The 16,359-nt window shown below is 49.3% G+C and overlaps 1 protein-coding gene across 1 annotated transcript in view; it reads left to right on the top strand.

Moving 5' to 3' along the window:
* Positions 1-13,200, top strand: part of fhl3a (four and a half LIM domains 3a) — a 76,565-nt gene extending 63,365 nt beyond the window's left edge. The window contains exons 4-6 of the mRNA XM_056285671.1: positions 7,048-7,217; positions 9,623-9,809; positions 12,780-13,200. Coding sequence (XP_056141646.1) covers positions 7,048-7,217; positions 9,623-9,809; positions 12,780-12,931 — 509 coding nt within the window. The 3' untranslated portion in view covers positions 12,932-13,200. The remainder of the gene's footprint in view (positions 1-7,047; positions 7,218-9,622; positions 9,810-12,779) is intronic.
* The last annotated feature ends 3,159 nt before the right edge of the window (positions 13,201-16,359 follow it).

Raw genomic sequence — 16,359 nt, 5'->3', positions numbered from 1 at the left:
GCAGAACCCATTTCATGTGCTGTGGTGTCGTTTAATAATATCCAGGCTCGAGTGTTCTGTACGCCATATGCGGACCCGTGATAAAACAGATCAGTTTTGATGACGGCGATGTGTCAAAGCGTACGCCTGCGCTAAATCACTTGAAGTAAAAGGAGGCACAGATGAGCGAGGCTCAAACAGGTACAAGAGGGTTTGGGGGTAAAAAAAAAAGGGAAAAGGAAAAGAAAGGAGGGACAAGGGTGAGAGTGGGTGATTGAACAGCAGCCAAGACTGAATGTGACAGAGTAATTGCCAGTCTGTTTGACTTGTTGTCTGTGAGCCAAATCCTTAGAGCTGGCCGACCGCCAGGCAGCCTGATAATAACAAGAGATAAGCCCGTCAACTATTTCAGCACGGCTGTAGTGGCCGACACGGCGCTCATAAATCAGCCGGCGTTTCCGTGAAGCGCCCAGTACCACACAGTCTACCGTAGTTCACCTCGGTTCACTTTGTGTGGATTGCTCATTTGCTGTGTAATTGTGTGCTAAGTGACTCACCTTGAAAAGAAGTGAAGAGATCTCAAATGTGTGAGGTGAGTTCCAGGCCCAACCCAGATTGCAAAACTGCTGTGGCCCGGACCCGTCCCACACCCGACACTTTCATCCGGCCCACAAACCACGTGGAATGATGGCACTTGGGCGGTCCGCTCCTGCTTGCCAGATCTGGGCCAGAACCAAGCCATAGCAATGCTGCATGTGCCACATATTTGCCAAAGGTGGCCCATATTTGTTTTGTGATATTTGGGCCATATTCACCATTTACCACACGGGCCACTTCAGGGTCACATCCAGGTCACATGTTGCCAAGAGCACCACATCTTTGCCAAAAAAGGACCCCATCTGATTTGGCATATTTGGGCCATATTTGCTATTATACATGTGGGCCACTTCAGGCTCACATCCGTTTTGTCAGGGCCAGAAGAAGACCATCAGTGCCGCATCATTGAAGTGTGATGGAAGTGTGATCACTTCAGGCCACATCATCCGGGTGTGACCTGAAGTGGCCCACGTCCGGATGCTATCTTTGATCATAATCTGGTCAGGTCTGATTCACCTAAAACAACCTACCCGCCCCTCAAAAAGTGATAAATGTTTTTTTTTATTGGGGAGCAAAGTCCATAATATCCCTAATTATTAACAATCTATGAAGTTATCGTATCAAAATGTTTTCACCACACACCACTAGACTCTTTAAGACTGGCTTCCTGGGTATGATTGACATTAATTTCATGCTTTTTTACTGTACCAGTTTACAACTATGGGATTCCAAACATCCTGCAAAACCGCCATTCACTCGTGCGCATGCTGTATTTTAAAGGTCCATAAAATAATTATATGAAATTGCTTTCAGGAAACTCCGCTGCGTTCTTGAAGACCAGGTCCCCAGATGTTCATGATATGAAATAACGGCTTTTTTACTGTTAACAATTTTGAATTATGCGATGCCAAAATCCTCCTAAATACCATTCACTTCAATACATGCCACTTTCTAAATGTATTGAAATAATTACATTTTCACAAAGCTCCACTACATTCATGAAGACCGGGTCCCCGCGTATCTCTGTCACGAATTTCATGCTTTTTTACTGTAGCAATTTGGAATTATGGGATGCCAAAATCCTCCCAAATCCCCATTCAATTGAATAAATGCTGCTTTTTAAAAGTCCATAAAATAATTATATCAAATTGTTTACAGGAAACTCTATTACATTCTTAAAGACGAGTCCCAAGGTGCAGCTATCATGACTTCATGTTTTATTTACTGTAGTAATTTGGAATTATGGGATGCAAAAGCCTTTAAAATGGCCATTCAGTTACATACATGCAGCTTTTTAAATGTCCATAATTTAAGCAAATCAATTTGTTTTCAACAAACTCCACTAAATTCTTGAAGACCAGCTTCACATGTACACCAGTAATGAATTTCAATTTTTTTTAATATAGCAATTTGGAATTATGGGATGCCAAAATCCTACAAAATTGCAGTTCAATTGTATACATGCCGCTTTTCAAGACGACATAAAATAAGTGAATTTAGTTGTTATCAGCATCCACAACTATATCCCTGAAGATCAGCTGCCCGAGTACCTTTATGCTTTTTTTGCTGGTGGAATTATGGGATGTAAAATCCTACTAAATGGCAATTCAGTTGTACATCCACCACTTTTTAAATGCCAATATAATAATGACATGAAATCGTCCTCAACAAATTTCACTACGTTCTTGAACACCAGTTTCCCAAGGGCCGCTGTCACAGATTCAAATTCCTTTTTCTTTTTCTTTTTACTCTAGTAATTTCAAATCATGGGATGCCAAAATCTTCTATAATGGCATTACATTGCATTACAGTCATTTAGCCGATGCTTTTATCCAAAGCGACTTACAATAATTGCATTTAACGTAGGAAGTCAGGAGAACTACTAGTCACCAGAGGTCATAAGTGCATCTAAACAAGCATCTAAGAGCAAAACCAGTGCTAAAGTTATTGCAGTGTACACCAGTTTGAAAATGAATAAAATAAATAAGTCAAAATACTGTGCATTTATGAGAGCTTAAACACATCATTCATCATTCATGGAAAATCTGAAGAAACCAATCAGACAGCAGCCTCCGGTCACCTGCTCGTCACGAGTTTGAGGGCTCACATAAGGTATGGTTTGGCCGGCGCCCCTCACCCAGGAAGTATATGTCTTCAGACAGGAAGTATATGTATTCAGACAGGAAGTATATGTATTCAGACAGAAACCAACCAAATACCATTTGAACCAGTATTTAATGCTGCTGACAGGCGCTCACAGACTGAAAACACTTTTATTTCATCATTATTTGCATTATACCACTAAATTATGTTTAACATGGTTAAGTAGATTTTCATCTCTTGATATTTGAAGGGGGCAGTGCCCCAGCGCCCTGTACTGGCCAGCCGCCACGGATGCTGGATGAAGGTTTTTTTTGGATTACCAGTTTCTGGACACAATCCCAACTTCATATGCATCACTGCAGAGGTCAGCACAAAGACTCGGGCTCCTGTCTTGGAGAGCCTGATATCGTTTGCCACCATGCATTGTGTCAACAGAACCTCACACAACAGGGAGGTGATGGTCCAGTGCAGCAAATGTCTGTCATGGTACCACCCCAATTGTGTGCTTGTCCCACACACAGCATCAGACACCACTGCAGAAGAGTGGGGATGTAAAAGGTGCACGAATGGAGGTGTGTGTTTGTGCATTTGTATGTGCTGACAGTGGTGCTGGAAGTAAGAGGATGGGCTTTGTTTAAAAGTTGTTGTCAAGGTCCTGGAATGAACATGTTTGGCATAAAATTTGATTTGATATCTTTATTCATTAGATAGATTGAGGAGAGGTGGCACGGAGGCGCAGGCCTGTTTGGTGCATTATTGGTATATGGATCTGCAAAATATCTGCATATTGCACCATGCATATTGTTGACATTTTGAGCACACTAGCATTGCAGTAGACTATTTGCGTTAAGTGTATGGAATATTGGCCGTTGTGTGTTATTGCTGGTATGGTACATTGCAAATAGAGGGCCGGCATAATCCTTTTTCACCCAGAGCGGCAGAAGTGCATGTGCTGGTCCTGTTCACGACCATGACCCTGCTTGAGCTGCTGATATTTATACACAGAAGGGCGCTCCCAGAAATTCATCCAAATTTGTGGACTGCTCTCAGAATTTGTCTTACCCTCCCAGTGACCCTAGCTGAAGTAGAGAGCAGCTTTTCAAAGCTGAAGCTCATCGAATCATACCTGATGTCCACCATCTTCCCGGTGTGGGAAGATGGCCGTTTGCAGCAGCCTCACCCAGTGCCGGATCTTCCCAGTGTGGGAAGATGGCCGTTTGCAGCAGCCTCACCCAGTGCCGGATCTTCCCAGTGTGGGAAGATGGCCGTTTGCAGCAGCCTCACCCAGTGCCGGATCTTCCCAGTGTGGGAAGATGGCTGTGCGAATTCGCGTTTGCAGCGGCCTCACCCAGCACCGTCCATGCAGTGTCTTTGTCCACATCTGCGTCTAAGTTTTGTCTTGGTTTGATGGCTGGGAGAGCTGGGGCTGGATCGGCTGGGAGAGCGGGGAAGGCTAAGCTAACTATTAGCCCATGCAGACTGGCAGTTCTGAAAACACCGAGGGCGGTCTGGCGGCGGCCTGACTTGGCATTGACTGGTGTTTTTGACGTCGTCGTGAGGAGTGCGGGGAGGTGTGTCGACGATGTCTGTCTGGGGGAGCTGGCGTTGGATCGGCTGGAAGAACTTGGTCTGTTTCTTCGGGTGGGCCCAGGGACCACGGCCTGGAACTGCACCCGAGGAGGAAACGCCGAGGGCGGTCTGACAGGACGCGGAAGCGGGGCGGGCTAAGCTAACTGCTAGCCCATGCAGACTGGCGGTTACGACAGTCATCCTGGCTGGCGTTCGTTCCCTTGGACAGTGATTAGTTTGGGTATGTGTGTTCTTGTAGTTTCTGGATGTGTTTTTGTCACTGCTGTGGGCTGGGGGTTTGGTTTCATTTCATGTACACAAGTGCATGAAATGAAACGACAAATAGTGTTCCTGATTTCCTGAAGGAAGGCAAGAAAGGTCAGGGTTTAGGTGGCAGTTGTAAAATTTAGTTTGTGTGCTACTTATTTGAAGTGCAATAGTGCAATAATCAGGTGCTCTTCTTTATAAGTGTGTTATCATGTTTGTGTATTTGTGTGGTATAGGATTTGTGCAATTTAGTTTTTTATTAGCAATAGGATAATAGTGTAATAATTTGATCCTTTTTTTCAATTTGTATTTTTTACTACAATTTATTTCTGTTACTTGTTACTGCTTTTGGATATTTGAATCTTGTATTTTTTATATTTATATGGTTTTAAACGTTATGATTACTTATTTGTGTTGTTCCAAATGTCTAAATAAAAATTGCTGTTTGTTGGCGGGGTGGGGAGTGGGGAGTAGACACACAAGTTTGGTGGTGGAGTGGGGGGGGGGGTTTGCCCCAGGGCACCATACAATCTAGAACCGCCACTGCATGCCTGCACACTCAAAGTGACACACACACACACCCACTTCTCTGTTTCATAACTTGGTGGTGAGCTGAAGTGGTTTGCCAAGCGTAGCTGGGGAGATAAAGAGCGGCGACCTTGATGGAAGCCATGTAAGTGGAACCTCTTGGGATTATCAAGATTGATCTGATAGGCCCGCTGAAAGACTCGCCGCTGTCAGCGATAGTCACCCAGGTGCCGAAGTGTCCTGGACTCCCCGGCAGGGAACTGTTCTCACTGAAATGTATCCTTCGGTGAAAACATTACGTTCAGCAGAAATGTTTATGTCTGCTTTCATTAAGTAAGTAAGTTGATTTAATTTATACGGCACCTTTCATTACCATTATTACTTACAGCTAACGTTAGATCCCTTTCAGAATCCAATGCAACGGATCAATTGGCAGCAACTGGATAGTTCACCAATACATTTGAACGATTTACATTAATCCAGAGACTCCGGGTTTGGGTCCCGGCGGATGTACCAGGCAGCACGGTGGCACAGTGGTTAGCGCGGTCGCCTCACAGCAAGAAGGTCCTGGGTTCGAGCCTCAGGGGTAGTCCAACCTTGGGGGTCGTCCCGGGTCGTCCTCTGTGTGGAGTTTGCATGTTCTCCCTGTGTCTGTGTGGGTTTCCTCCGGTGGTCCGGTTTCCTCCCACAGTCCAAAGACATGTAGGTCAGGTGACTCGGCCGTACTAAATTGTCCCTAGGAATGAATGTGTGTGTGTGTGTGTGTGTGTGTGTGTGTGTGTGTGTGTGTGTGTGTGTGTGTGGTGGCCTGTCCAGGGTGCCTCCCCGCCTGTTGCCCAGTGACTGCTGGGATAGGCTCCAGCATCCCCGTGACCCCGAGAGCAGGATAAGCGGTTTGGAGAATGGATGGATGGACATTAATGTCTGTAATTTTTGAATTTCAAAAGAAAGATTTTCTTTTTAAACCTGTGCCGTCAGCAGGCTTGGCATACAACACAGGGACTTCGCACGCCAAGGTGTCCTAGACAGAGTTCATCTGCAAATGGGGTTCAGGTTCTCCACCTGCAAAGGCAATCAAGAACCGTTTACGATAACCCCGTCCTTTGGATGATCTGTGGGAGGACAAGAGCGTGGGGATTTTGTTTTACATTTATAGCCCCCGCCAGTTCCCCTCTTCAGCGTGTTTGATCAGCGAAACAGCCAATCGGCATCGCTTCCCCAAGAGGCTGACAATCGCCACAAGTAGAAACCAGGATGCTCAGAAAGGGAAAATGGCAACATGCATTTGATAACTCAGAGAAACAGACACTGACATGTGCTCAACCGAATATATAATTAAATCCATCTCATCCGTATCAGTTTAGGACAACATTTATAGTGATAAAGTAGAAGACGCAAAAAAGGGGGACGGGGAGAAAGTAGTAGGAAGAAGGATGTAATCCAGAGAGTGTTCCAGGAAGTGTGTGCGGCAGATGTTAGGAGTGTGTACTTGTATGTGACGTGTCCATCTGTGGGCGGCACGGTGGCGCAGTGGTTAGCGCGGTCGCCTCACGGCAAGAAGGTTCTGGGTTCGAGCCCCGGGGTAGTTCAACCTTGGGGGTCGTCCTCTGTGTGGAGGTGGCATGTTCTCCCCGTGTCTGTGTGGGTTTCCTCCGGGGGCTCCGGTTTCCTCCCACAGTCCAAAGACCTGTAGGTCAGGTGACTCAAAGACCTGTAGGTCAGGTGACTCGGCTGTACTAAATTGCCCGTAGGTATGAATGTGTGTGTGTGTGTGTGTGTTGGTCTGGTGGCCTGTCCAGGGTGTCTCCCCGCCTGTTGCCCAGTGACTGTTGGGATAGGCTGCAGCATCCCCGCGACCCTGAGAGCAGGATAAGCGGTTCAGATAATATGGGTGGACGGATGGTGTCCATCTGGGAGTGCACGAGATCAATCCCAACAAATTCATTCATCACCAAATCCTGGTCTCAGTCTCTCTCTCTCTTTCTCTCTCTCTCTCCCCCGTAGGTACTAGGAAGCTGGAGTATGGTGGCTCCACATGGCATGAAGGCTGCTTCATCTGCCACAGCTGTGAGCAGCCCATCGGCTCCAAGTCCTTCATCCCCGACAAGGATGAACACTACTGTGTGCCCTGCTATGAGGACAAGTTTGCTCCACGCTGCACCCGGTGTAAAAAGGTCTGCCCCCTCAGATGCCTTTTCATATCCAATGTCTTGATGCATGCTCGAAAATCCAGGTAAGAGGATCAAAGAGGGTTGAATCGGTTCATCTGGATACAGCGTTCACTGGCAGATACGTTTCATCACTCATCACTTGGACGAGTGAGGAAACGCGTCTGCCAGTAAACGTTGTATCCAGATGAACTGATTCAACCCTCTTTGATTCATACCCGAATGTTACAGTGTTACAACAAGTAGCCGGACATGCTTGCAGAAAGCAGGAGGCGCTTGCAGAAGCATGGCTGGGAACATGGCTTGTTTATTTTAGATAAGGATAATTACGGCGGCACGGTGGCGCAGTGGTTAGCGCCGTCGCCTCACAGCACGAGGGTCCCGGGTTCGAGCCCCGGGGTGGTCCAATCTCGGGGGTGGTCCCGGGTCGTCCTCTGTGTGGAGTTTGCATGTTCCCCCCCGTGTCTGTGTGGGTTTCCTCCGGGGGCTCCGGGTTCCTCCCAGAGTCCAAAGACATGTAGGTCAGGTGACTCGGCCCTACTAAACCGTCCCTAGGTGTAAATGTGTGTGTGTGTGTGTGTGTGTGTGTGTGTGTGTGTGTGTGTGTGTGTGTGTGTGTGTGTGTGTGTGTCAGCCCTGTGACGGCCTGGCGGCCTGTCCAGGGAGTCTCCCCGCCTGCCGCCCAGTGACTGCTGGGATAGGCTCCAGCATCCCCGTGACCCTGATTAAGGATAAGTGGTTTGGATAATGAATGAATGAATGTGGGCGAAATGATGTAAAGTGCAAAGGTGTAGCTCTCAGGTGGTGCCGTGGGTTAATATTTCAGCAGCTCGAGGTTCGAACCTCCGGCTCGGCCGGGCATTGTAGGGATCACAGTTGTTAGAAATCGACAAAAGCGTGAACAGGAAACTCCCGCCAGTGAACAGGGTGAGAGCCCCCGCTCAGCGGGACAGGGTCCCGTTCGTAAGGACCCTGGACCACGAGCTGCTGGTTCTGTTAATGACGCTCCCTGAAATAACAAAGTCAAGTCAGGTCAGATGCGTTTGTGTAGCCCATTACCACAAATTACACATTTGCCTCCGTGAGCTGTGAAGTAAAAAAGTGGAAATACTTTGCAACTCGTTCGCCTGTCAGTGTTTAGATGTTTGAGTTTTTGGCGTGACTCTGGTTTTTACTTCACTACTTAATCTGGATAAAGTGTTCACCTGTTGTAGCGCGCTGTTGTAGCGGGCTACATCAGCATAATTCACCAGAACTGAAAAGGTCAGCGTGGAGGGGGGCGGCTGGCCCGGCCGCAACGGCTTTGCCAAACAGGTGCAGAGGCCGGGGGGCCTGCAGGGGGGGCCTTAGGGACCCTGCGGCAGTGTGGGGGGTGGGGCGGGGGTGGATGGAGGAACCTTAGGGGCCTTGTTGGGGGGTGGGGGCAGGGTAAGTCCGCTACACTATGCGAAATTTTCCTTAACACTGCCGATACTTTCTACATTGTGTGTGTGTGTGTGTGTGTGTGTGTGTGTGTGTGTGTGTGTGTGTGTGTGTGTGTGTGTGTGTGTGTGTGTGTGTGTGTCGGGAGCAGCCAGAAGTCCTCATGGGGATCAAAGCTCGGTCCTGATGAGAAACAGCATTTCTGAGGTTCTGGTTAAGGCTTGGGTTAGGGGAGCGTCCGGGTAGCCTAGCGGTCTATTCCGTTGCCTACCAACACGGGGATCGCCGGTTCGAATCCCCGTGTTACCTCCGGCTTGATCAGGCGTCCCTACAGACACAACTGGTCATGTCTGCGGGTGGGAAGCCAGATGTGGGTATGTGTCCTGGTCGCTGCACTAGCGCCTCCTCTGGTCGGCCGGGGCACCTGTTCAGGTGGGAGGGGGAACTGGGGGGGAATAGCGTGATCCTCCCACGTGCTACATCCCCCTGGTGAAACTCCTCACTGTCAGGTGAAAAGAAGCGGCTGGTGACTCCACATGTATGGGAGGAGGCATGGGGTAGTCTGCAGCCCTCCCGGATCAGCAGAGGAGGTGGAGCAGAGACCGGGACGGCTCGGAAGAGTGGGGTAATTGACCGGGTACAGTTGGTGAGAAAAGGGGGATGGGGGGGGGCAGTACTTCCGTCACAAGTGGGGTCGATGTTGGGGTAAATTTGGCCATTTTAGCTTTGGTAAGGTGGACACGGTGAACAATCTCAAACTGATAAGCCCAAATCTACTGCATGAAGAGGGAGAGTGTAGCTGGTCCAAAACTGCATCCCACAGATCATCCGGGGGAGGACTACCCAGATCCTGCTCCCAGAGGTTTCCAAGGCCAGCCATTGGCTGAGGATTTATAGTGGCTAGTTTATTATAGATCCTTGTGATGGTGCCCTTGAGACTAGCTGGCTTTTGATCTGCCTTCTTTTGTCTTCCCTCCTTTTCCGTCCAGACTCTGTCTAAAGGGGGAGTGACCTACCGGGATGAGCCCTGGCATAAGGAGTGCTTTGTGTGCACCGGCTGTAAGATGCAGCTGGCCGGTCAGCACTTCACCTCCCGGGAGGACAGCCCCTACTGCCTTAAATGCTTCGGAAGTCTGTACGCCAAGAAGTGCGAGGCCTGCAGTAAGCCCATCACAGGTAAGACCGGGTCACTGTGTTGAAATGAAAAGGCCAACCAAAGCCTTTGCGGCTGTTGTGAGTTTGCGACTATCTGCAAATGAAAACCATCTATAACGGGAGGTATTCAGTCTTTAGCCTCCCGATCCCCTCGCAAGCTAACCGGCCCGATTAATATCAGAAGTGTGATATTTATGACTGGATATGCTGTGTCCGAGGAACTACGGTGGAATGTGGTGCAGAAACTCACAACAGCCAATGAGAGCCTGGCTTACTGGGGAGTGGTCAACCTCCTCGTTTGTTTCACGTTGAATCACAAGAGTTTCTAGCAGTGGCTCACCCGGGAGAGGGCATACCACATCAGGCTGAGTCCTTACTGCAGTGGGCTGGGTTTGAATCCTGCCCGGGCCCTTTGCTGCATGTCATCCCCTCTCTCTCGCCCCCTGCCTTTCCTGTCCTTCTCTCGGCTATTGCTATCAAGTGAGGGCAGAAAATGCCGCAAAAAAAAAAAATCTAAAAAAGAAAATCTGTGAAATCTGTCGTTATGTGTGTGGTCTCGTCCATTTTAAGTATTGATTAGAATGTAAAAAGTCCTCTTGCGTGTACCCAGCTTCGATCAGATGAACCCATCGTCCGTGTTATTAGCTGCCGCTGTGTTTGTCCTGCTATGCTTACATCACTTGGCCCCAACCTATGAATCGTTTCTCACCTATAGATGATCGCAAACTCACAGATTTTATTGAAATTGAGGGTTGGGCTTCAAAATTGATGAGGCGTAAAATCGTGATATTAAGGGCATCCGGGTAGCATAGCGATCTATTCCATCGCCTATCAACATGGGGATCGCAAGTTCGGATCCCCGTGTTACCTACAGCTTGGTCGGGCGTCCCTAAAGACACAATTGGCTGTGTCTGCGGGTGGAAAGCCAGATGTGTGTATGTGTCCTGGTCGCTGCACCAGCGCCTCCTTTGGTCGGTCAGGGCGCCTGTTTGGGGGGGGAGGGGGAACTAGGGGAAGAGCGTGATCCTCCCACACGCTACGTCCCCCTGGTGAAACTCCTCACTGCCAGGTGAAAAGAAGCGGCTGGTGACTCCCACATGTATGGGAGGAGGCATGTGGTAGTCTGCAGCCCTCCCCGGGTCGGCAGAGGGGGTGGAGCAGCTCCTGGGATGGCTCAGAAGTACAATTGGGAGAAAAGGGGGGAGGGGGGGGTTGTGATATTAAGCCGTTAGCAGTTTGTAATCAACAGTATTTCCCCTGAATCACAATGTTGAAGCAGAATTGAGCAGATGCTGGGAAGAGGGTTGACGTAATGCTTTCAGCATCTGTAAATCATTGATTTTTAATTGATTGAATGGTAAATCAGGGACGCATAACTCCGTTTTTTTAAGCTTTTGTAACACACGGGGCTTAAAGTAAATGCATTTTGGTGTGCTTTTTCTTTAGATTATTGCAGATTTCACATAGCCTAGACAGGAGGAGACAGAGCCTGGAATCATAACATTGAATTGCAGTGTTTATAATGTTGAGATGTTTAAAAAATCACGATATGTACTGAGTCAGCACTAGGACATCATAATATTGAATTGGGAGGCACCTGCTTATGCCCCACCTCGTGGACCCACCACACGCGGGGATGAGCATTGGGGTAGGGTGCAATGCAGGCCGGGCGGCAGGCGAAGGCGGGGACCGGGGCGTGCCGACTTCCGGCATCCCAGACTGGTCCTTGGGACGTGGAGTGTCACCTGTCTGGCAGGGAAGAAGCCTGAGCTGGTGCGGGAGGTGGAGCGGTACCAATTAGATATAGTTGGGCTCACCTCCACACATAGCATAGGCTCTGGTACCAAACTCCTGGAGAGGGGCTGGACTCATTACTCCCTTGCCCTTGCTCCCTCTGAGTTGGGGATGAGGAGTTCAAGTATCTCGGGGCCTTGTTCACGAGTGAAGGTCGGATGGAGCGGGGGATTGACAGGCGGATTGGTGCAGCATCAGCAGTAATGCGGATGTTGTACCAGACCGTTGTGGTGAAGAGGGAGCTGGGAGTGGAGCCTTTGCATTGAAAGGAGCCAGTTGCGGTGGTTCGGGCATCGGATCAGGATGCCTCCTGGGCACCTTTCTTTAGAGCAGTGTTTCTCAACCCAGTCCTCAAGGACCCCCCATCCTGCAGATGTTCATTGTAACCCTGCATAGGTAGCCCTGCTTGTACTTACTCGACCAATCATCTCGCAGCACTTAATTATGCAAGGTGTGCAACATCTGACAAAATTCATTGCTGATTGGTTGAATAACTACAAACAGGCACCTATTCAGGGTTGCAAAGAAGATATGCAGGATAGGGGGTCCTTGAGGACTGGGTTGAGAAACACTGTTCTAGAGGTTTACCGGGCACGGTCAACTGGGAGGAGACCCCGGGGTAGACCCAGAACTCGCTGGAGGGACTACATGTCCAGTCTGGCCTGGGAACGCCTTGGGATCCCCCAGGAGGAGCTGGAGGGCGTTGCTGGGGAGAGCAGAGGTGGAAAAGCCGGTCCAGAAAGTAGAAACCCTAACCGTGTCTTTACTCCATCCCTGTATTAAACCAGCGGATTTGGGAAACTAGTCAGTGCAGTCTGGCGGTTTAGTGCACGGGTGGAGTAAAGACACGGTTAGGGTTTTTAATTTCTGGACCGGGTTTGTCCACCTCTGGGGGAGGGGGGACGTCTGGAGTGCGCTACTTAGCTTGCTGCCACCGTGACCCGACCCCGGAGACGTGGCTGAAGATGAATGAATGAATGAATGAATGAATGAATGAATGCTTATGCCCCGCCCTCCTGACGTTGTCTTTGCTCCGTTCTCCATCCTCTGTTGATTTGGTTTCGACGCGCTGATATTTTTCTGTTGTTGTTTTTTTTTTTTTTTGTGCTAATATCATCAAACAAACCAAACAAAGCAATTCGGAGGGTTTGCTCATCATCTATGTCCCGTGTAACCCCCCCCCCCCCCCCGTCCCAGGTTTCGGAGGAGGGAAGTACATCTCTTTTGAGGAGCGCCAGTGGCACCAGCCCTGCTTCACCTGCACCCAGTGCTCCGTGTCCCTGGTCGGGGCCGGCTTCTACCCGGATGGAGACAGGATCCTCTGCCGTGACTGCAACAGCAACCTATAGAGCAGCTGTTTACCAACCACCACCCCCACCCACCACCACCCACCACCACACACACACACACACACACACACACACATCCTCGAGGTGGCTGATAATGAAGACCAACACATGTTGCCTCTCTCGCTCTCTCTCTCTCACTGTTTCTCTCTCTATTTCTAACACACAGGAAGCAACATGTACACACTGACCGACACACAACATAAACCTACACACCAGCCACTCACACACACGTGCACATCCACACACACACACACACACACACACACACACACACACACACACACACACACACACACACACACATCCTCGAGGTGGCTGATAATGAAGACCAACACATGTTGCCTCTCTCTCTCTCTCTCTCTCTCACTGTTTCTCTCTCTATTTCTAACACACAGGAAGCAACATGTACACACTGACCGACACACAACATAAACCTACACACCAGCCACTCACACACACGTGCACACCCACACTCACACACGCACACGCACACGCACACATACAAGTAGTCCCTGCAGTGCGTACAAAAACCCCATGTTGATGCTGTGTGGTTTGGATGAATTATCCCGAAACATCGGCGACCATCCGAAACCAAACGCGCGTCTCGATGCAAGTCCACTAACTCTCGTCTAACGGAGTGCCTTGAGAACAATGTCGCCGTTTGTTTTTGTGTTACCCTCGAACCAAAGTGAAGCAAACGGCGGCCGCTCTGCAAACATGTGCTTGATCTAACGCCCTCTGCACGAGCCACCGGCCGCCTCGGGCGGCGGCGGGGCTCTAACAACACTGATATATATATGTGTGTGTGTGTGTACGACGTGGTATAACGCTTCGAGTCCGTTGGGTTTTTTGTTGTTTTTTTGTGTGTGGTTGAGTTACTGTTCTAATACTGTTTTTTTAACCGCCGTTTCACGCGTTATTCCGAATGTCGCCTTTCCCGGAGAGTCGGTTATCCTTCCCACGCCGTTTCCTGTCCTGTCTCACATCTGTCTACATGAGTATCGCTCGTAGACCCCCACCCCCACCCCCACCCCCCACGGTTGTGTACAGCGTGTCAAAATGTGAAGTCAAACGAGAGGCCCGGCTCGACGGGGGGCCGTCGCTCGAGGGGCTACGCCTCAGACGGGCGAGGTAGCCCATCTGAGGTTAGTGAAGCCACTTGCACTATGGTAAAGATGTCCTCTTACTATATAATACTACACGCACATACGAACACGACGCGAAGAGCTTATACCTGACACCAGACCACTTATTATTTGTCCTTCGTAGGCTCTTCTTCTTCTCTTCTTTTTTTTTTGTCCTCCTTCTTCTTGAATTTGACTTCTCACATTTTCCTAGTTTTGCTGTCTGTTGATTTTGCGGTATCCGAGTATTCCTATATTAATGCTCACAGAGCCAGCGGTTTGCAGAATGAGTGGGCTAGCCGGAGGCGAGCGGGGGTGCAGTACCCCCACCCTAACGCCGCAGTACGCATGCCTCCGTCATCCATGACCATTTGCCTGAGTAATAATTATGTTGTCGCTAATAATGCTGTTTCTGTTTGTTATCATCGTTAGTTCGTCAAATATATATGTAAAAAAAAAAAAAAAAAAAGTATGCAAAAAAATGCCTATATTTCCTTATGTGAGCTTTGATGCTGGCTAGTCAGAGTTGGCAAACGCGCATTCTGAGATGGAAATTCAGATGGGATGTAAATCAGACGGTAATTGACGTGACGACGAAATTCTGCAGCGATAGCGATTTATTGTTTGAGAGGCCTTGTCAAATGAAGTCACGGCGACTGAAAAGTTTCATGCTGAGTTCTTTAAATAAATCTCGCATCCAACCATTTCCCTGCCGTGTCCTTGCATCATTGGACGCGGCGCTCGTTCTGGTCTTCGTTCCTTGTCCTGTGGTATTTGTGTTGGCCGGGGGAACATTTCCTCGACTTATTTCTACTGTCAACGCCCGGGCGAGCCCTCTTTCGAGGAAAGTGGTGCGTGTGTGTGTGTGTGTGTGTGTGTGTGTGTGTGTGTGTGTGTGTGTGTGTGTGTGTGTGTGTGTGTGCTCGTGAAAAACGAGTTTTAAGAAGGGAGTGCAAGAGAGAGCTGGCCTGTGTGTGTAACAGAAAAGAGGCATGTGATCTGGTGTGTGTGTGTGTGTGTGTGTGCGTGCATGTGTGTGCGTGTGTGTGTGTGTGAGAGAAAAAGTGCACGTGTGTGTTAATGTGTATATGCACGAGCTGCTGTATATGCTGAGTAGACCGTCTCGAGGCTTTTGATGAAGCACGCCGAGGCCAATAACAAACAGACCGCCAGATATACTCTCCTGTCGGTGTTGGTGAAGCCCCCTCCTCCACCCACCCCCATCACAACCACCACCTCCCGCCTCCTCCATTTCAGATATTTTCACCAAAAAAGGAAATGGAAAACTCAAAGTCACATGGGGTTGGGGGGGTGGGTGGGGGGTGGCTGGTGGTGGAAGTGGGAGAAAAGGAGTGTGGGAGAGAGAGAGAGAGCGAGAGAGAGAGAGGGATGGTGAGAGAGAGACAGAGCAAGAGAGTGAGAGAGAGACAGACACACAGACACAGAGAGAGAGAGAGTGAGAGACAGGAAGAGAGACAGACAGAGACACACTCACAGACAAGAGAGAGACGGGGAGAGAGCAACAGAGACAGAGAGAGAGTAAGAGGGACGGAGAGAGAGAGTAACAGAGACGGGGAGAGGGTAAGAGAGACAGACAGAGAGAGACACAGAAAGACAACGAGAGAGAGACAGTGAGAGAGAGTGAGAGAGATGGAGAGAGAGAGACACAGAGAAAGACAGCGAGAGAGAGACAGTGAGAGAATGAGAGAGAGAGAGAGAGAGACACACAGAGAGACACAGAGAAAGACAGCGAGAGAGAGACAGTGAGAGAGACAGACAGAGAGAGAGTGAGAGAGATGGAGAGAGAGGGAGACAGCGGGAGAGTGAGAGAGATGGAGAGAGAGGGAGACACAGAGAAAGACAGCGGGAGAGAGACAGCGGGAGAGAGACAGTGAGAGAGAGACAGCGGGAGAGAGACAGTGAGAGAGACAGACAGAGAGAGAGTGAGAGAGATGGAGAGAGAGGGAGACACAGAGAAAGACAGCGGGAGAGAGACAGACAGAGAGAGAGTGAGAGATGGAGAGAGAGAGGGAGACACAGAGAGACACAGAGAAAGACAGCGGGAGAGAGACAGTGAGAGAGACAGACAGAGAGAGAGTGAGAGAGATGGAGAGAGAGGGAGACACAGAGAGACACAGAGAAAGACAGCGGGAGAGAGACAGTGAGAGAGACAGACAGAGAGAGAGTGAGAGAGATGGAGAGAGAGGGAGACACAGAGAAAGACAGCGGGAGAGAGACAGTGAGAGAGAGACAGCGGGAGAGAGACAGTGAGAGAGACAGACAGAGAGAGAGTGAGAGATGGAG

Source organism: Lampris incognitus, chromosome 9 (assembly GCF_029633865.1).
Source record: "Lampris incognitus isolate fLamInc1 chromosome 9, fLamInc1.hap2, whole genome shotgun sequence".
NCBI classification, from domain to species: Eukaryota; Metazoa; Chordata; class Actinopteri; order Lampriformes; family Lampridae; genus Lampris; species Lampris incognitus.
The sequence above is the reverse complement of the archived record's forward strand: the minus strand, read 5'-3'. Positions and strand labels throughout refer to the sequence as shown.